General features: G+C 38.8%; 1 protein-coding gene across 4 annotated transcripts in view; it reads right to left on the bottom strand.

The window, feature by feature from the left end:
* The window catches only part of LOC126236444 (uncharacterized), a 98,881-nt gene that overhangs the window by 44,775 nt on the left and 31,583 nt on the right, over window positions 1-22,523 (bottom strand). For 2 of the 4 annotated variants that reach the window (XM_049945762.1, XM_049945761.1), the window contains exon 2: window positions 17,003-17,178. In XM_049945762.1, coding sequence (XP_049801719.1) covers window positions 17,003-17,178 — 176 coding nt within the window. Of the gene's footprint in view, window positions 1-17,002; window positions 17,192-17,262; window positions 17,292-22,523 lie in introns of all 4 variants that reach the window. The other 2 variants (XM_049945763.1, XM_049945759.1) reach the window with 2 other exon arrangements.

The raw sequence follows: 22,523 nt of genomic DNA on the forward strand, positions 1-22,523 counted from the left end.
ATGTACCTGAGAGCATTCGAAGAGACTCAGTCACTGTTTTCTTCATACTGAAACAAAACAGTAACACCTCCAGTAAATGACAAGAATTTGGCTCCTAAACTGACATTTTCAATCAAGTACAACTTTATGATGCATACACAAATTGACTAATGTTTGAATGAGGTTATGTTGACTGAGGTTCAAGCTAACTGCCTGATGTCTGCGATCTGTTTCTTTCGACCGCTACTTACAGTTGTCGCCCCCTATCGGCAAACAGCGGAAGCAAAGTTGTCCACCTTGTATATAAAACATACAGTAAACACAAAACGTAAATAAAATAAGTTGATCATAATATATTAAAAAAATATGAATTTCCAGGTGTATGACACATGAACTAAAATGGAGTTTACATGTAAAGATAGGCTTCAAAGTTTTCATGTACACTTGCACATACTGTTGTAAGTTTGTTTCTTCAACAACACAGATTTTATGAGGCACAGATTATTTACAGTCAAATCACAGAAATTAACAGTTCCTGACTCTTCTGGAAATATAAACAACAAAACGCTTCTGGATGTAAATACCTCGTGATGAATGCAGTACTCTCAGTGATTGTTAAATAACTCACAAGTCAGTGGTGGAGAACACTGTTTGCGGGTTTGACTGGGAAATGCTTGGATACAAACCACATATTTCGTGCACTCCAATGCCATCAGTTTGTTCACTGAAAACTCAAGGTTTGGTTGAATTGTGCATGAAGACTGTACCGCATTAGGCAAACAGTCGAATCCTTGCACTAACCAAACGTCATTGGTAGGTAACAATGTCCAAATCAGTGTCCAGGACGTTTTGAAATGGCTTGCTGTGTCACTCCCACCACTAATCATGCCATCTATAGACCCACCAGAGAGCTTACTGGAAATATCAGCTGGTTGACAAGTGAGGCCATGGTGGTCCCTAGCACCCTTAAATCTGCAACGAGTGTTTTGACATGTGAACTGGTGCTGGCAGATGTATCCTACCGTGCTGTGCTCGTGACCTTGCTGGATGTAAGTATAATTATGTTGAGTGATCCATTAATAGTCTGGAGGGATTACAAGACATACCATCATTCTCAGTGACAAATGAATGGGTCATTGGAAGAAAGACCTAACCCTCCATTTACTAAGGATTAGTCTGATCATTTTTTTTCCAAGTTATTTGCAAGCTCAGAACAAGTAGCTCAGTATGTACCTTTAAGTAGTACTGCCTACTACATGAACTGCTTTATCCTACTGTATTTGTGGTTTTATTTTTGAATTTACTCAAACATTTAAAATGCAATACCTTGAAATACACTCTTGCTGTGCCCATGGGGCTGTGCTTTTGGGTGTCTGTGTGGATGTGTGCATGTAAATGTGTGTGCTATTGCTAGAAAAAGAGCTATTGTGAATGCTATTTTCTGTTATGTGTTTCTGTGCTCCATGCATCGCTCCACTATAGGTGAGTGGCTGCCATTTCCTTATTTTATGTATTACTCCTGCAGGTTAGCACTTTCTTCTGCCAAAGACTCCAAACAAACAAATCAAATCACATAAATGCTGAAGAAAACTACACTGTACCTTTCTATTTAAACAAAAGTGACCAAAATTTTGTACAAAGTTCTAAACAGTGTGCCTGAAACATACCGGTATATCTGCATGAGTTGTTTTTTATTAACTGAGGGCAGAAACATATAAATACCAGAAGTAGATGTTGGTCACGTAAGTGCTTCCAAGAGTATCAGTGTGGTTCTAGGCAGTGTTCAGAGATATATGAAGATAGTAACTGTTCCCAAAAGAACAGATACCATTGACCGTGCAGCTTTTCTAGAATAAATGATAATTAATTGAAACCCTCAGCTGCTGACAGCTGCTGTTGATATACCTTGATGGAGACAGCTGAAAATGCGTGCCGCGACCGGGACTGGAACCGGGGAGCTCTCCTGCTTCCATGACAGATGCTCTATCCAACTGAGCTACTGAGGACACAGATGAATAGCGCAACTGCAGGGACTTATCCATTGCAAACTTCCCGTGAGACCCACATTCCCAACTGTCCGCAATCTACATATGTAATGTTCCTAACAGATATTTGCCTAATATATATATATATATATATATATATATATATATATATATATATATATATATATACACACACACACACACACACACACACCAATGGTATCTGTTATTTCGGGAACAGTTACTATCTTCATATATAGTTGAAAGGCTACCCAGCCATTGACCTTCGTCTGCGTGAACGTGCACAGGTTGCCTGAACTCTTACTGGAGCCGTCACCTAAGTGGGCATGAGTAATGAGTGGATGGGCAAATATCTATTAGGAACATTACATATGTAGATTGTGGACAGTTGGGAATGTGAGTCTCATGGGAAGCATGCAAGGGATAAGTCCCTGCAGTCGTGCTATTCATCTGTGTCCTTGGTGGCTCAGATGGATAGAGCGTCTGCCACGTAAGCAGGAGATCCCGGGTTCGAGTACAAGTTGGGGCACACATTTTCAGCTGTCCCCATCGAGGTATATCAACGACACATGTCGGCAGCTGAGGATTTCAATTAATTATCAGTGTTCAGAGAGACCTAAACTGATGACCCAAGACACTGAGACCACTGCCCACCATGAGACTGAATGCACCTGATGGCGCTGCAGGCAGGTGATGAGTTAAAGAAGTAAATAAGAGGAGCAGAGTGGAATGAAGAATCATTTCAACAATGATAGGAGCCACAAATGGGGAAATCCACTGACATAAGTGACTGCGACAAAGTAGAGATCATTATGGCGTAGGTCCCGGAACAAGCATCTCATAAATGGTGAAGCTGGTCAGCTGTTTGCATGCTACTGTCACAAGCAGCTATGAAAAGTGGTTGAAGGAGAGTGAAGCCATTAGCAGAAATGTGTTGGATGTCTACACCTCATCACAGAACCTGCAGGTTGGAGGCTACTTTCTCTGTGAAGAACGGTAGGTGGTGGTCTGTGGCAGATCTGACAACAGAGTTCGGTGCTTATACATGCACAAGCGTTTTAGAACACACTGTTTAGTGCTCCACAGCAGACAACATCTATGTATTTGCATGCTGAAATGACAACATCATCACCATCAATTATGATTGCAGTGGACACAGGATCTTCCAGACTGGACTGTGGAACAATAGAAACATGTCACCTAGTCTGATGAAAAACATTTCTGGTTACACCAGATAAATGGGTGTGTCAGGATACGCCATACCCAGGCAGACAAAGGCTGGCAGGGACAGTTTCATGTTATGGGGGACCTTCACCTAGGCTTCCATGGGACATGCAGTAGTAATCAAAGGCACCATGAAAGCTGTGGACTACATGCACATTATTGCAGACCATCTGCCTCCCTTCAAGCTTGATGTTTCCCTCAATGGCAACAGCATCTTCCAGCAAGATAACTGGCCTCGTCACAATGCCAGAATGGTACTACAGTGGTCTGGTGATCATGATAGTGAACTCACTATCTTCGCCAACAAATTTGTCTGATCTGAACCTGATGAAATGCACCTGTGACACTCTCAGGTGCCAGCTCTGCATCCACAAATCCCTCACTCATAATTTATAGTATGACCTATGCAAAGACATCTAGAGTCATATATCTCAGGAAATGTACCAAGGACTTGTCAAATCCATGCCATGCTTAATCCCTCCTGAACTGCAATTCAAAACACACTATTAAGCAGTTGGTTATAATGTTTTGCCTCATCAGTGTATTATGTCAGGTGTATTGATACAAGACATATGGCAATAGTCTAAACACAGATTTCTTGGTCACAATGTTTTATATGTACTAACTGATCATGTCATAAACCTGCAAATTCAGTCATCTGGCTGTTCGATATGTACAATGAAGGATCGTCCAACTTTGTAAGTACAATGATAATCTTACCAACTGATAGGTACTGTTTGTTGGAGTGTGAGGAAGCAAGATTTGTCAGTACTTGTGAATCGACAGACTGTGGGAGGCTAAAGAGTGTTGGTGATGGTGCTTGATCTTGCAACCTCTGAGATTAGAAGTTTACTAGAATTGCATCAACAAAGGGAAATGAAAAATCCATACACATTATAAAAGTGGATTTTGTGTGTGTGTGTGTGTGTGTGTGTGTGTGTGTGTGTGTTTTCACAAATCCTCCTAAACCACTGGACTGATTTCAACCAAACTTGGTATACGTATCCCTCACAGTCAGGCAACAATTGTTGTTGGGGTAAGAGCCATCTACCTATCACAGTTCAGGAAACATGACATCATAAACAATGAGATGCATGAAAAACTGCCACATCGTGCATGATGCTTAAATTTATTACTTCTGTGATATTACCTCTATTTGCACTAAATTTTTCAGATAGCATCCACATATGCCACTAAATGCACCTATCAAATTATATCACGGTGCCAAACATAGTTCATGAGGTATGACATCAAAAATAATGAGATGCATGAAAAACTGTTGCACTGACCATGACGTTTAAATTGATTACTTATTTGCTACTAGCTCTATTCGCGACATATTTTTCAGACAGTATCCCAATATGGTGCTAAATGTACCTACACAAATACATCTTTGTATGACACACAGTTCAAGGAATATGGTGTCATAAATGCTCCAATGTATATAAAATACCAGATCATGCGTGAAGTTTTAGTACATTTATTCTTTATTACTAAGACACTCCTACAGCTGAGTCAACTTACAAAAATCCCTGACACCTGGCAGCACTTTTGACAGCTTTCAACTGCTAAGTGCAAACGGCTGTAGGTGGAAACAATAGCCATCTATACAGCTATGAAGAGGTGTTGCCATAAAGACATTTACAAAATTGCATTGTAGACATGTGTAGCAGCTGTACTTACAAATTTGTACATTATGCATATTTCTTTGTAAGACTGTTAATAATTTCAAAGGTATTTTCACAAAGACATGGAAATGAAATTTTTTCAATATTACACTAGCAACACAGTTGTGTGTCCGTTCTAGAAGAAAATTGCCAAAATGAATATCCTGGGAATGCTGGGTTTCTCAGATAGTTTGTTATATGTATGTATGTGTGCAAAAATTATCCACTTACTTGTTGAATAACATCTGACATTTTGTGAACTTCCTTAATCTTTGAATGGGTCACAGACAGACCAGACCTCAATCCTACTGGGTGCTTGCAGAGCTTAATGTACATATTGTAAAACCTCGTTTTTACATCATTTTATATTTTCCTGCTTTTCATGTTAATTTTTGTAGTCCCTACAGAAGTCCTATTCATTCAATACAATGCTTTCCCACCATTAATGATTCTGTGTTACAGCATTTCCTGTATTTTAAGTTTTCTTTGACATTATGACGACCTTTAACATTGATTTTCATACAGGTTTCTGCACGAAGTGTATCATATTCCTGCTAAAAGTCATACTTGGAACAAAGCAGAAAACACAGCATTAATGCAGGACACAAGATTTTCATTGTCGGCATGTTGAGTCATGGTTCGCAGTGTCTGGAAGAGTGGGAAAGTATGCTGAGTAACTGCCTTAATGATAATCATGATCCAACAATAGTGACTCTAGTAGGAACCTCCCTTCTGCTCATTGTGTTGTAATTTTTTATTCATTATATCACATAACAATAATGTGTTGTTGGATCACCTCTTTGTTAGTAGCAAAAGCACAACTTCTTATTATTACGCACATGGTGAGTATTTAACATCAACATAGCATATACACTGAAGAGCTCAGAGACTGAATGCCTGAATTCCCTCGGGGTGGGGATTGCACATGTGTTCATGTGTTGCACTAAGTAGATAACGAGAATCGGGACTAATGGAGAATCATTGTAGTAATGATACAGGCCAAAAATGGGGAATCACTGACGTAAGCAACTCTGATACAGTACAGACTGTTATGACCCAGCCCCTGAAAACAAGCATCTAAGAACCAGTGAAGCTGGTCAGCCATACTTTTGCTACTACTGTAAGCATCTATTAGCAGAGGTTGAGGGACAGTGAAAACACATGAAGACAACAAGGTGTTGCACATATAAACCCTATCATGGAACATGGAGCGAAGGTCTGTAAATCAGAACAAGCGGTAATCTATGGTAGATCTGATGACAGTGGTCAACACTGATGCAAGCACAAGTGTTGCAGAGCGTGCTGTTCAGCACACAATATCAAACACGGAGCTCCCTGGCAGACGACCCTCAGGTGATCCCATGCTGATCCAATGACACGATCAATTACGACTGCAATGGGCATAGGATTATCAAGACTACACTGTGAAACAATGGAAACATACCACTTCATTGGATGAATCATGTCCCTTGTTGTGCCATGTTCACAAGTGTGTCCAAACACATTGTCTTCCATGCAAATGGCTGCTCAAGATATTCAGTGCGGCTTCCACGGGACCTGTGTCGGCTGTGAACTATGTGAACATTATTGCAGGCTACCTGCATCCCTTCAAGCTTGATGCCTTCCCCAATGGCAATGGCATCTTCCCACAGGATAACTATTTGTGTCATGAAGGCAGAATCATAAATCATTGGTTTGATGAGCACAATAGTAAATTCACACTGATGTCTTGGTCCCCAAATTTGCCTGATCTGAAACCAACGAAAGACATCTGGGATGCTATCAGGTGCCAGCTCCACATCCATAAACCATTGGCCCTTAGTTTATCGGAATTTGGCGACCTGTGCGTAGTTATCTGGTAACACATAGCTCCAGAAACCTACCGTGGACTTTTCAAATCCATGTCACACAGAGTCTCTGCTGTATTACATTTCAAAGCTGGGCAAAAGTGTCATTAAGCAGGTGGTCATAATGCTTTGGTTCATCAGTGTGTGTGTGTGTGTGTGTGTGTGTGTGTGTGTGTGTCAGTCTCCTGCAACGTGGAGGTAAAAAGAATGGATCACAGCATAAGGCGAGAAGAAAGATTCCATGAATCAGATTTATGAGGAGTTGGACTTGTGAATGAATGCAGGAGTCCACATTCAGTGAGTCTACTCCACAAATATTTCTTACCATAATCTCTCTCAAACCAGAGACCAGCAGTCATAATGTCTTATGAATGTTGTATCTATGTTTCCCACAAGGTACAACAATAACAGAAATACCAGTATGAAAAAAAAAATGAGGAAGGGAAACCACTTACCTGTTGCTGTTTAATGCATGGTTATTAGACACGTTTTTTACAGCACAGATATTACTACCTTATAAATTACTGTTCTATTTCTATTTGCATACATGCACAAGCACTCACTTGCACCTGCTCATGGTGACACTCACTATTAAATGGTGATTGCTCAGGCTGACAAGAGTGGGGAGTGAGGAGTGAGGAATAGGATGTTGCAAGTAGGAGGGGGTACAATGTATGGAGCAAGGAGTGGTGAGCAGATAAAGAGAGTTAAGGGGGGCATGATAGATAGGGAGACAGCTGGCTTGCAGTGGGCATTGTAAACTGAAGACTGAAAATAGTGGAATTGGAAAAATAAGACAGAGAGAGAGATGGAGTGACGAGGAAGGGCTATGGGGGAGGGAGCCTAGTTATACAAACTGATCTGTCCTACTGCCGTGAGCACTCCCACAGGGCATCATTATATGCTAACCAGTTTATGGGCCACTTCCTAACCACTCAATCCCAACACCGATTTTCAACTCAGCGTTACTGGTCCTTCTCATTTCAATCAACTACAGTCTTAAATATTGAACTTCAGTTTTTACAAAGCTCCAGCAAAACCTCTGTTCATATAAAATGCACCAACAACCTCAATAAAAAGTCCCACATCTATGGGAGTCACATCTGAAGTGGGAGACTGCAGTGAAACAAGTGAGCTGATAATCTTGAGAAACTTTACAGACAGACAATATTCTGCTCAGCTAGTCCAGAATCAGATTTCTCATGAAATTTCTTCCTGTGACACCAAACAACACACTAACATTGTGAATCACTCACTGATCAGTACTCCTCTTATCAACCAGGCCTTGAAAAAATCTGCCACTTCCTGTTTCAGGGTTTGGCTGCCTGTCATCATGCCCTGATACAAGGGACATTCATCAAAAACCCTAACATCATAACTGAAACAAGAATTTTGTAATAAACCAAACCTAGGCAATATCCTAGCCTAGTCTATCTTTATGCCGATCTTACTCGTAACCTAACAGCACATGGGTCTTACCCCTGTAAGCAATCTAGGTATGAGATCTGTCCTTTACACACATTTACCACCTCCTGCGGCAGTGCTTGCACGGGCGATTGCTATCCTGTAAAAGGAAGGATTACATCTCAAACTAACCAAATTATGCACTGACTGTGTTGACATTCCATGTGCCATGTGAGGATAACAATTAACCAGTTGTCTCCATGCAAGGATGACTAATGTCTGTGGCTAACTATGAACTCAACCACCTAGTGCACCGGTGATCTCAATAGCTGTTTCAGTAACTTTATCATTTAGACTGTGTGCCCCCCCTCGCCCCCCCCTGTACCCCCCTCCAAAAAGTGCTCACTGTACCAGTTACTCTAAATTAAGTAGATAGGAAATGCCCCGTGAGCATATTCTCTGTTGTTGCAGTCCTCCTGGTCTAATATACCTTAGTCCCTTACTCTCTTCCTTACCCTTGCCCTCATTTTTCCTCTCCTATAATTTACCATACCACTTCTCCGTTGTCCAAACCCTGGACTTATCTTTCCATGAAATTCCCCTTATTCCCCCCCCCCCCCCCTCACTTTGTGAATGACACCTGTTTTAGTCCTCATTCTTATGCTTCTGAGAGCTATCTGCCTCTCCTCACCCTCTGCCTTCCCCTATACATCTTACCCCCTCTCAGATGCCACATGCCTACCCTCACCCTCACTTGTGCCAGCCTGAGCAATTACTCATAAACAGTATGTATCACTGAATTTGGGTCAGACAGGTTTTTTGTGTGTGTGTGTGTGTGTGTGTGTGTGTGTGTGTGTGTGTGTGTGTGTGTGTGTGCGTGCGTGGGTGTGTGTGTGTACGTGCGTGGGTGTGTGTGTACGCTTGAACTAGAGAAAGAGCACTACCATGAAAGCTAGTAACTTCTCTGAGACATTACATGTATCTACGAACAACACATTAGTCAGCTACAGGTGAGAGGCTGCAATCCCAGAAATTACTGTATATGAAGGAACTAACTATTACACCAATTTAATTTAGTATACCTTTGCCCTTTCTGAAATATGAGGTCTGTTCAAAACATTGTAGAACTTTTGTCTGCAAAATTTTTCTGCACTTATCTTTTATGTATTGTGCATGGTCTCCATCCTCTGCTACTGATGCACCCTTCCCACTGCCGTTTCCACTTCCGGAAGCAGTTTTGTTACACCTCTTGCTGGACTGCGCGAAACGCTGTCTGCAAATTTTCTTTTTATCTTGTCCATCATTGCGAATATTCGTTCTTTCAATGGAGTTTTCAACTTTGGAAATAAAAAAAGTCCACAGGGGCCACATCTGTGGAGTACGAAGGATGAGGCACCACAGATATTTCGTTTTTTGTGCAATAGTCATGCACTAACAGGGATGAATATGCAGGTACATTATCGTAATGCAAGAGCCATGAATTGTCTCGCCACATTTCCGGCCATTTCCTTCTCACATTTTCTTGCAAGCATCAATTTATGGTGAACTAAGCCTTCAAAGTCAAAAAAACTACCTGCAATGCTTTGACATTTGACCTGGCCTGACAAGCTTTTTTCAATATTGGAGACCCTTTCCTCACCCACGGTGAAGATTGAACCTTGGTCTCAACATTGTAACCATAGACTCACATCTCATCACTAGGCATGATTCTCTTAAAGAACATCTCATTCTTATTTGCGCAGTCCAAAAGTTCTTCTGGTCTCTATTCACAAACCGTGGGACGAACTTGGTGGCAACATGATACATTCCAAGATGCTGTCTCAAGATTTCATGGCATGACCCAATTGAAATATTAGATTCATCTACAATCTCTCAAACAGTAAATCTTTGACTGGCATGCACAACTTTGTTGACGTTCCTAAAATGAGCATTGTCTGTAGGCATCGAAGGGCACCCTGAATGATGGTCATCCTTAACTTCTGTAAGGCTATTTTTAAACCATGTGAGCCATTCATAACACCACACTCATCACCATAGGTTGCCTGCATCATTTGGTGTGTCTCTGTAAAGGTTTTCTTGAGCTTCACGCAAAATTTAATCTAGATGCGTTGCTCTTCTAACTCTGTCATCTTGAAATTTGCAAACTGTGGAACACAATGTTCAGCTCAATACAGCACTCAACAATAATCAACAGACATACAACAATAACATTTGCAGCATTTACACATTAAACACAGGCATGTGCAGGGATGTTAACCATTTTTTACTCCAAAATACCATTGCTGTGAAATTATGAATGTTCTGGAATTTTTTGAACAGACCTCAAATAAAGTGTCTTAAAGAGTGACAAGGAACAAATCAAAATGCAGGCTTCTAAAATGATTTTGTTAGATCATTTATTATTTCAATTTCATTGCAGTGTGTGCAACACTTCTGGCAAGTGCCTTTGCTAGAAAAAGTATTCTTCATGTGATAAAGAACAGCATGTAACAGGGAGAATGTGTTTCACGAGCAAGCCAAGCCACTATCACAGGTGTCTAAATAATTTTCTGCGGCATTTTATTCCTCATAATATTTCACTTAATGAAAAAACTGTTACTGAAGCAATAATTTTCTTCACATGTCAACTGAAGCACTTGTTGTCGTGAATGCTCCTGTCTTGACCACATGTTTGTTCTGGTGAAAGAACACTTTCTTGTGTATCAACCTGAGTCACTCTTCAGTTCTTTTATGTTTTAATTATTCCAGTCCTGCCTTTGTCCCAGTATTCTATCAGGATTACATTATATGGGCTCCAAAAAGCCATGATAATCACCTTTTGGAGGAGTGGGAAGGACTGTGGAAAGGATGTTCTTCATTTCAGGGTATGATGAAAGTTAGTCAAAGTCCTGGTGAATGGTTTGGTTATGTTCTTCTGGAGTAGGAAGGTATTAAGTAATGCAGATGTGGGTGGATTAAGATTAAGGACTTGTGAGGACACGAAATAGGCAATCTGTTTGTTTGAAGGGCGATACCTGCCTGTGAGGGCCTCAGTAAGACCTTCATCTCACTATGAAGGGGATTGTTTGATGTTGGATATGTCCTGTTCGTGAGTGGCCAGATGGTATAAGATGGATTTTTTAGTGTGGAACAGAAGGCAATTATCAAGATTGAGGTAGCATTAATGGTTGGTGGGATTCATGTAGATTAAAGTTTTTACTGAGCTATTATACAGAAGGAGATCCAGAAAGTTGGTACACTAAGCTGAACAGCAGATGAAGGTGTTAAGTATGTGGAGGAATGAAAAGATCATGAGTGAACCTGCTTAGGATTTAGGTAGCCAGGAATGTTTCGTCCTTCTGGCACATCAAAAGGCTGATGCAGGAAGGTGTCCAGTGGGTGACCATCCTGGCATAATCATGAGGTGGTTAGAAAGGTTTCCTCTAGGTGGGCATAAACAGATTAGAATATGAGAGAGCCATATCTCCATCATGATAGGCATACTTGTTATACTTGCTTATGAAGAGTTGAGTTTTAAATGTGTCAAATCTTTCACTGTTTTGTAAAATTCAGATTTTTAATTATGCATCTACCCTGAGTACTACTATGAAAGATGTGTTCACGTCATAAAATACTGACTAAAACGCATTTTAATGTGCCAATCACAGTGCAGGCCTCGTACAGGTTGGTCAAGACCAACAAACAACAACACACACTTTGACCTGGTGCTCTCTCACTAAGCTAAGGCAGAAAGGGTCATGAGTGACACAGATTTAGGTTAGTACAATAAATTCTCAAATGCAGAGCACGGTGCAGAAACTTGATGCTAATCAAATATAGTGACAAGGAGGCCCAAGCCCCAGCAACACACTTCTGTAGTTGCACCATCGAAAAGTATAGACAAAATCTGAATTGAACACATTATAATGAAAAAGGTCAAAGACTTTATTTAGAGTTAGGGAGCTTTCTTAAAGTATTGGAAATGTTCTTTGCATCTGTACCACCTAATGCTGGTAGAAATGCTATCCACTAAAACAATCTAAAGCTCTAACAAGTGGACCCAGCATATTCCTTTTTATCATTTGTGCCATGCGAGTCAGAGTTGCACTAACTTGTATCAATCTGTGGAATATACATGAAGTATATAATACAATCTATTGGAAAAATATTTATCTTTTTTTCTGAATGTCAGGAAGATATTATATCAACTTATCACTCTTTAATACTTGTCACAAAGGCATAATTTGGTTCATGCCAGCACTGAAGTCACAGTGGGCATGTTTCTTACCTTCCAACAGTAAGTGCAGCGTAGCCTATCATTCATTAAAATTTTGTAATCAAGCTGCTCATTTTTTGTCGCTTTGTGCTATAGGTATATACACAACTATCTTTAACACTAGAATAGCAGAATATCTGACATTTCTAAAATGATCGAGTCATTTTGACCCCAAAAAGTGCTTTCATATTTGACTTAAGCAAGTACTCTATTTTAGTGTGTGTTAATCCCTACAATTTTATGAATTATAACAATAATTATTTAACACAATAATTAATATATTACTTACTTACCTCAACAACAAAATTTCTTGCCAATTTGTTGTTGCCTCTGCTAATAAGTTTCCTAAATTGTAGACTTCCATATATTAACCATTTGTAGAACCTTCTAGACATATTTAGTGCATGTGGTCCATATTGTACTCACATGTGTTTTACATGCGGCTTTGTTGCACATATTACTCAAGTCACTGAAATCTACAAGATGCACTTAGCATAAGTGATCTGTCTTTTACATGCACAGTTTCTGCACATGGTTTTGTGACACTTTACACACCTTTGCAGAGGCTGATTTGGCACTTCTTTTGCCTTCTGGATACTTCTGATCCCATATCTTCTTCTCTTGTCTATTCTTATTGCTGCTCTTTTTTTTTTTTTTTGTTCTCATGAGTCCATTTGCGATGTGAAGTATGAACTTCTTCCTTTCCATTTTCCTGTTCGTTACTATTTTGTAGATGATCCACCATTTATTTCCGCCATGTCCAAGAAGTTGTAGGAACCATGTATCGTCCATCTGCTACATGCAGTATCCAGAACAAATTTTAGCTCTGCGGTGGAGTGTGCACTGACAAAAAACTTCCTGACATACAGTTTTAATCTGCCATGAGATTTAAACCTTTTTAAGGATATTTATGGGTCATTTGATCAACAACATTCACCCCAAACTTATTTGCACTGTCGAATGTTAAGGTTTTCAGGTTTCTGCTTTCCTTCTTTGCTTACTGTTACTTCAGCATGCAGTGTACTCAGACAAATTACAGTTTTATTCCTCTTTCGTTGGCATACAATCACTGTGCAATTTGTGTTGCCAGTCTGGCACAGGACTGTGGTGCAGTGTATTTCAATATTTAGCTTCTTTACCTCATCATGGATTTCATAACGGGTCTTGTTCATTGTACCAAATATGGAAGTTTTCTTTTCTTTGACCTTCTTAGGAAGTTGAAGAGATGTGATGAAGTTGTCTGTCACCACATTTCTTTGTTGATTTGCACGTGGGTCCTTGAGACGCAGAACAATGCACTTTCCAAGTGACTGCATCCCTTTGTGTATGTCCAGATGTGGAAATGCAATATTTATATAGCTTGCTGCTACAATGGCAGCAATCCAGACTTTGAGAGTATATTTGTAAGGTTTGTTGGGCTTCAATTGTGTGAACCTGCACCTTGACTTGCTTGGTAATAATGCTTGCCTGTAGTTATATTTTCTCCAAGATGGTAAGAATAACTGTTCTCCACAAACTTTCCCAAATTTCAAATACAAGAGCAAATTTGTATCCCTGTTGGCAGGTGCTCAGCTCACATTCATTTTTCATAGAAATGGAGAAATCTGAGAAACTCCCAACACCTCTCCCTTGATGATAGTACGCCCTCAAGCATGCAACAAAAGATGATCCACAGAGATATCTTTTGAAAAAATGAAACCCTGAGATATATGACGGCCATCAATATTCCCAGTTCCTCAAGTGACACAGTCCAATCATTGTTTTTTAGTACTAACGTTTGATTCTGTGTATTTCTTGATGAGATGTCCCCACTGCTTCATTAAAAATGACAGTTTTCTACTTGTTGGCAAAAGTAAACAGTGGAACCTCCTCTCTCCTTTAGAATGTTTACAGCTGATTTTCATTCAGAAACTGAAAAAATTTTTATCTCCCACTCGGCTCCATTCCCAGTGACAGTCTTTGTAGACATATTGAATTGGAGCTGTTGTGATGTATGATGATAGGATTGATATATATCATCTACATCTACATCTACATAGATACTCTGCAAGCAATTGTATGGTACATGGCAGAGGGTACCCTGTACCACTACTTGTCATTTACTTCTGTGTTGCATTCGCAAATAGAGTAAGGAAAAAGTTACTGTCTGTATGCCTCCGTATAAGCCCTAATTTCTCGTATCTTATCTTCATGGTCTTATGTGCAATGTATATTGGCAGCAGTAGAATTGTTCAGCAGTCAGCTTCAAATGCTGGTTCTCTAAACTTTCTCAATACTTTTTCTTGAAAACAACATTACCTTCCCTAAAGTGATTACCATCTGAGTTCTCAAAGCATCTCTGTAATGCTTACATGTTGTTCGAACCTACCGGTAACAAATCTAGCAGCCTGCCTCTGAATTGTTTCAATTTCTTCCTTCAATCCTACCTCGCAAGGATCATAAACACTCGTGCAGTACTCAAGAATATGTCGCACCAGTGTTCTTTATGTGGTCTACTTTACAGTATCCCTACCACATTTCTCACATACTCATTTGACCTCATATCGCTTTGCAACATTTTGCCCACACTTAAATGACTTGATGGTGTCAAGCAGGACATTAGTAATACCACATCCAAACATTCCCACTCATCTGCATTAACTTTTTTCCACATTTAGGGCTAGCTGCCTTTCATCACACCAACTGGAAATTTTGTCTAATTCATCTTGTATTTGCCTACAGCCACTCAACTTCAACACCTTACCGTACGTCACAGCATCATCAGCGAACAACTGCAGATTGCTGCTCACCCTGTCAGCCAAATCATTTATGTATATAGAGAACAACAACGGTCCTATCACACTTCCCTGAGGCAATCCTGACAGTACCCTTGTCTCCAATGAACACTTGCCATCAAGGACAACGCACTGTGTTCTATTATTTATGATGTCTTCAAGCCACTCACGTATCTGTCAACTTACTCCCTGTGGTTGTACATTCGTTAACAGCCTGCAGTAGGGCACTATGTCAAATGCTTTCCAGAAATCTAGAAATATGGAATCTGCCTCATACTCTTCATCGACAGTTCTCAGTACATCATATGAGGAAAGGGCAAGGTGAGTTTCGCATAAGCGATGCTGTCTAAAACCCTGCTGATTTGTGCACATAAGCTTCTCAGTCTCATGAAAGTTTATTATATTCGCACTGAGAATCTGTTCAAGGATTCTGCAGTAGTCAGAAGGTAGAGATATTGATCTGTAATTTTTTCAGATCCGTTCTTTTACCTTTCTTATATAATGGAGTCAGATGCTCTTTTTACTGTTTGCTTGGTACTTTGCACTGGATGAGAGATTCACGATGAATGCAAGCTAAGTAAGGGGCCAATGCCGTAGATTACTGTTTGCAAAATCGAACTGGGATTCGATCTGGACTTGGTGATTTACTAGCTTTCAAATCTTTCAGTTGTTTCTTTATGCCAAGTGTGTTTATTACTATGTCATCCATATGGGAGTCCATCGGATGGCCAAATGACAATACAGTTCTTCTGTGTGAATGATTTCTTGAACATGAAATTTAAAACTTCAGCTTTCGTTTTGCTATCTTCAACTGCCACACCAGACAGATCAACAAGGGACTGAATGGAGGCCTTAGAACCACTTACCAATTTTACATACGACCATAATTTTCTCAGGTTCTCTGCCAGATCTTTTGCATCTGAATCCACCTTCTCTAATCTCTCCACATTCACAATGTCTTCATCTTCACTTGTCGCTGGTACAAAATCTCCATCTTCAGCTGTGAAGAGAGTTTCCAATTCAACAGCGGAATTCTTTAAATGAAGTAACATTTCTTCACCAGAAACTGCACACCGATAGGGCATGTTTAAAAATGTCTTCCATGGACAAAGAATATTATCTGAATGACATGATGTAAACTGTAGCAGACTGGAATTTGTAAATACCAAAACACAATGAGCAGCAACAGCTGTGTATGATTACTGACTGCTGCCACTTCAGTGTTAGATTATTTCCATTTATTCAGAAGAGAAATTACAGAGTTGTCAAACAGGCCACTGCTATCATACTAAGCTATATAAAATGAAATGTCCAACAAAATGTAAATAATTCGTAAATCCTTGGATATGACATTGAAGTAGTAGGTAGGACACAGGCTATTTTGACCCCTTTCACTGTTCTTGTGTTAAAGAATCACTTGGCACTATTCATAGAATCTGCAGTTTTTAATGTATGTAAATGAAACATTGCACAAAGTCAGTAAGATTTCAGGAAAGTTACTATTTCAGGTGAGCTACGGTGAGTCTAACAATAAAGTTAATATCAGGGATCTCTTGAGGCCATGCCCACATCACCTCCAGCTGATATATGAGACACCCACCTTTTATCAATCTGACAAACACTTCTAGCAGGTTTTAATTTATCAGTTATGAAGGCCTGGGAGAAGCTTCAGGATAGCATAAAATAATGTTGTAGACAAATTTATATGACCTGAGGATGTGCCTAAATTGGGGTGAAACTGGTCACCGTTTTAATAAAAAAATCTTCTACAGGCAAAGAGGTGTTTTTGTCTTCCTATTATAAAAACATACTACTACAACTGAGGACTTAAGTCTTTTTTGCTTACTTAGGAGTTTGGTGCTGAAGTTATCATCAGAACTCTCCACTTCTGAATCAACAATTATGCCACCAAACCGATCCTTCTTGCCTTTAAAAAGATTGCAAGTAACTGTAGCTGAATCTGGAAGGCTCATTTTCCTTACTGTTGTTCCTGTCTTCTTACAATACTTTGTGTGAAGTTCCCTGCAAAAATAAACTGCCAATATATGAGGACTGGAAATAGAACAAAATAAATGTTTTCGCTCATTATTTTAAATCTTATGTTACCTCCAGGTGTTAAGTGTCTGATTGCACATCTGTAAGAAAATCAAAAGTAACTATGAAAAGCTATTTTATTAAACACATTTTTGTGAGTGTTTTGAAAGAATTATTTCTAAACCTATTAAGACAGATTAATGTGTGTGGATGTATTATAATACTCTTAAAATCATAAAGTGAGATAGTTAATACATATAAGTACAGTATGTTGTCAATAGGTTTATGTAATAGGATCATACCATTTAACTACAGCATGAATAGAGTGCAGGCAGTATAATCACTAAAACCATGTGAATAGAAACCACTGTTGGTTGGCCAAAGTGAAAGAAGCTGGAAATCTCCAAAACTTATAATGCGAGACAATCATTAACATGACTGAAACACTGCTTAGCCATGACTATATGTATTCTGCAAAATCTTTATTAATATAGACCAGGAACACTGAAATATTCCTTCGGGGGAGGGGGGGGGGGGGGTAGAAGGAAAAAGGTTCTACTAGTTGAAAAGCAGAGTTCTTCTACAACTGATGTTAAATAAGTTTAAATAAGTTACCTATCTGAGCATGAGACTGCAGTGTGATGATGTAAATCACCCCACTAACATTCACTTCAGGCCCCTCGACTAAGGGAGTGTGCACAATGAAACAGTATCTTCGGAAAGGGGAATAATTACTAAAGGTGTACCACAAGGACCTTAATGGGAGATGCCAAGAAAAAGAAATAGTTCTTTTTGCTGATGATGAAAGTACTGTGATCAATAAATTCAACACTTGAAAATGTAAATAAAAATTTATTGAGAATTAATAACTAGTTATCTACAAATGGATTGTCATTGAATTTAGATATAATACAATATATGCAATTTAGTAAGTAAATCTAATCTAATCTAATCTAATCTAGTGCTGCACAAAGCCAGACTATACGACACCTTTAGAAATAATGCATGGCAGAAAATGAATACTAGTAAATAGAACAAAATATTCTAAATTCTTACTGTCTCAGTCATAAAGAATTTTGTTTTGTGGAATACATACTTCAGCACATGTCTAGTTTAGTTCTTATTTAAGAAGCAGAATGCAGGACGTATGAATAATAATACAAAGGGGAACGCCATAAAATCTTCCCGGTGAGAAATTACAATGGAAGTCCCACAGTGTTCAATCATTGGCATACTACTGTTCTTGCTTTCTGTTAATTATCTGTTACTTTATTTGAATCAGGAGGCAGAATTAGTCCTGTTTGCAGATGATACAAGCATTGTTATGAAGCCAAGTAAAGAAAAATTAACAGAGAAAATAGTAAATTACTTTTTTGTGGAAGCTACTGAATGGTTTAGCTTTAAACTCCAAAAAAAACACAGCTCATACAGTTTGTACTGTCAAAAATATTCCTCCTGCTAGTAACCTAGTATACCAACAATATATAAAAAAAAAACTCAGTAGAAAATTTTAAGTTCTTAGGTGTCTATACTGATGAAAGCTTAAACTGGAAGAATCATGTACTAGATGTGCTTAAACATTTAGATTTGGCTACTTTTGCCATAAGAATAGTTGTCAGTTTTGGGGATATAGAAGTCAGCAGGTTTACATGTTTTGCATATTTTCATCCAGTGATGTCTTGCAGATAACTCCTCACTTAGGCAAAAAGTATTTATTGCGTAAAACAAAGTAATTACAATTATATGTGGGGTTCACATACATACATATTACAGGTATCTCTTTAAGCAACAGGGAATATTAACTACAGCCTCAGGTAAAACAAAAAATGCAGAAAATTGTGGCTATGTGAAAATTGGTGTCTAAAGGCTGAGGTTACTTTACTAAATAAAAGGTGAACAAAACTGATCAACAGTGCCTGCAACATGACTGAAGGTCTAAATCAAAAAACCAAGGAAAGCTTTCCAGCCATTATTACTCAAAACAGGCATCAGATTCTTGACGAACCAGTGGAAGTTGCAGTGTTTAACTCTGTGCAAACTAAAAACAACTGTTCAAGCTATAAAAAAATTACAGTGATAAGTACGTAAGACACAATTCCTACCTTAGCAAGTGACCAGAAGGTACAAATGGTGTAGCTAAAAATCAATGAAATAGTGGCATCAGACACCTGAAAGTGACACTCAGTAAATTGATTGGAACTAAAGTAATTGTTGTTAACATTCCACACAGATGTGATCTAATAGAACAATCTCTTGTGATCTTGGAAGTGCATAAAACAAAAATAGGTTTAAAACAATTTGTAATAAATTTTACAATTTGTCCCTGGTACATGTCACCAATCTAGGCACATCTCATGGTATGCACATGGATAGAAGAGTTAAAAAGATTGACAGTAGATTAATTATCAAAGAAATTACACAAAACTTTACACAAAATCGTGTAAATAAATGCATGGCCCAAGCCACCCAAACAGTATCTGGCACATAAACAGCAACAACTGGCAAGTGAAGGAAACTTGTAAAGCCTGCAGGACAACTTGGTAGCCCTAAATCATCCTATACAGTCCACCAGGAGATACTCAGCCTTAACACAGCAAGACCACGATGATCTGTCCTTCACTAATCCAAAGACCCGATCATCCGGCACATGTTGGAAATTATCAAGTACTTTTAACTTGGTGCTGTTGGCAGTATAGTTGGCCGCCTTCAAAAAACACTGGAACCATTTAGTATGGCACCTCACTGAACGATTTTTCTCATCAAGATGAGCCAGCTGCTTTGTTAGTTTTGTGGTAGTGTCAACAATTCTTTGTTCACTAGACAATAATGCACAGTACTTATATTTGCAGCTGTATTGTGCAATTTTATTTAGTATTTGTTCAACAAAGTCACTGAGCAAACAGTTCATACACACAGTGAATATGTTCTCCAAGCAAGGTAAAAGTGCACCTAAAATGGCAAAACGCAAATATGTGATGTTGACAATCCATTACGAAAGAAATTGAATGAAATTTTACACAACATTGTGTTAAGAAATGGACTGCCATGGAATGGCACAACCTGCCCAAACAGGATCTGGCACTTAAACAGCCACAACTGGCAAGCCAGGGAAAGTCGTAAAGCTTGCAGGGCAGCATGGTTGCCCTAAATTATCCTATATGGTCCGACAGGAGATACTCAGCCTTAATACAGTAAGACCACAATGATCCATCCCTCGCTAACACAACAGACCTGATAGTCTGGCGCACATCAGAAATTTTCACGTATTTTTAACTCAGTGCTGTTGTCAATACAGTTGGACGCCTTCAAAAAACATCGGAACCATTCGGTACGGTGCCTGGTCAGTAATAATTGCCTGCCTCATTGAATGATTTTTCTCACCAATATAAGCCAGCTGGATCGTTAGTATGTGCTAGTATCAACAATTCTTCATTCACTAAACAATAATGTACAGTATTTATATTTGCATTTGTGTTGTGCAGTTTTATTTAGTACTTGTTTAACAAAGTCACTATGCAAACAGTTTGTACGCACAGTGAATATGTTTTCCAAGCAGAGTAAAAGTGCACCTAAAACAACACAGATATGTGACATTGACAATCTACTAAAAACTGGACTACATACGAACACCAGAAAAAGGTGAGAATCAAAACAATATTATGAATGAATTTAATATCATATCTTCAACCATACATGATATTAAAAAACAAAAACTTCAAAAATGTGTGTCACAATCAGCAAACACTAAAGAAAAACCTAAGTTGGAAACTCTAGATGAAGTTTTGTGTAAATGGTTCAGTGCAAAGAGAACAGGGGGGGAAGCCAATAACAGGGTCTACGTTAATTAAAACGGCTAAATTTTTTCACAGGGAGTTAGATCTGTTCACAGATGATGTTCTTTCATTCTCAAAGGTGTGGCTTTGTAATTTCAAAATTCATCATGGCATCTGTAAACTAGACATTTCTGGTGAAACTGAATCTGCTGATGGGCTGCTGCTAACAAGTACAAAACAACATTTCAAAAGCTTCTTGATGAGCATAAGATGTTCCCACACCAAATTTACAACACTGACGAGACTGGCATGTTGCGGCAGTTCTTGCCAATTCAATCTTGGCAGGAGCTGAGGAGTCCAGTGCAAAGGGTTTTAAAAGAATACAGACAGAATGATCATCTTAGCAAGTGAAAATGCTTCAAGTGATCATAAACTGCCTTTGTTTGTGACTGGGAAATATCAAAAGCCAAGACCTCTAAAAATGTTACACATATGCATGGATGAAAGCTGAGTTGTTCAAAGACTGGTTATTTGACCATTTTGTTCCAGTTGTGAAAGAAAATATAAAAAAGGGGCTACCAGCAAATTCTAAGGTGGTTCTCATTCTTGACAACTGCCAAGCTCACCCCTTAGAATCAGAGCTTGTGTCAGGTAATATTTTTGCACATTTCTTCCTGCCAATGTTCTGCCACTAATCAAACCCTCGGGCAAGGATGTCGTGCAAAATTTAAAGTGATGTTATAGAGGAATGTTTGTGTAAAAGTTGCAAAACTGAGATTGCAGTGTCAAAGAGTTCCAACACAATTTTAACATTAAGACACTATTTTCATGGCTGCCGTTGCTTGGATCTCTGTGAAAAATACAACATTGCACTGAGCTTGGAGAAAACTGTGGTCTAAACTTGCCAAAGAAGCTGAGATGGAAAGCGATGTAAATGATGATGATTTAACAACTGATCGCTCTGAAATTGTACGAATGATAAATTCTGCTTCTGTTAATGAACCAAGTGTTTTATCAGCAGAAGAAGTTGACAAGACATGGACAAAAATGAGCTATCAAAGAAGAAATGACCGACAATGTAATATTACAAAGCAGTTTCAACCCACAAGAGGCAATAGAAACTGGAAGTGACAAAGAAAAAGGAATGTCTCCAACTTGCATCTCTTGGGTTTGGTTACTGAGGCCTTAAACACTTTTGTGAAATTCGCTAAGTGTAGCAAACAATACAACACTTCTAAATTTCTGAATCTGCATATCATACAAAATAATTTTTGTCAAAAAAGAGATAAATCCAAGAAACAAGTTACCAATTTCTGCAATGTTCCAGAGGGCTCAGAAGGAAATTTCAGCTAAACCATCAATAGTAGTTACCAGACAGACACATTCTTTACCCTCAAAAATGTCAGATATCTGTACTGCTCCTAAAGACAATTAAAGTGTGCCAAATTAGTATTTGTAGTTTTTATTTTATTAATTAACTTGTTCTTGATCTTTTCAAATTGATTTAATACATAATGCAGTATTCGAGCTGTAATTAAGTTTTGTTTTTACAGAGAGATA

Source organism: Schistocerca nitens, chromosome 2 (assembly GCF_023898315.1).
Source record: "Schistocerca nitens isolate TAMUIC-IGC-003100 chromosome 2, iqSchNite1.1, whole genome shotgun sequence".
In the NCBI taxonomy this organism is placed as follows: domain Eukaryota; kingdom Metazoa; phylum Arthropoda; class Insecta; order Orthoptera; family Acrididae; genus Schistocerca; species Schistocerca nitens.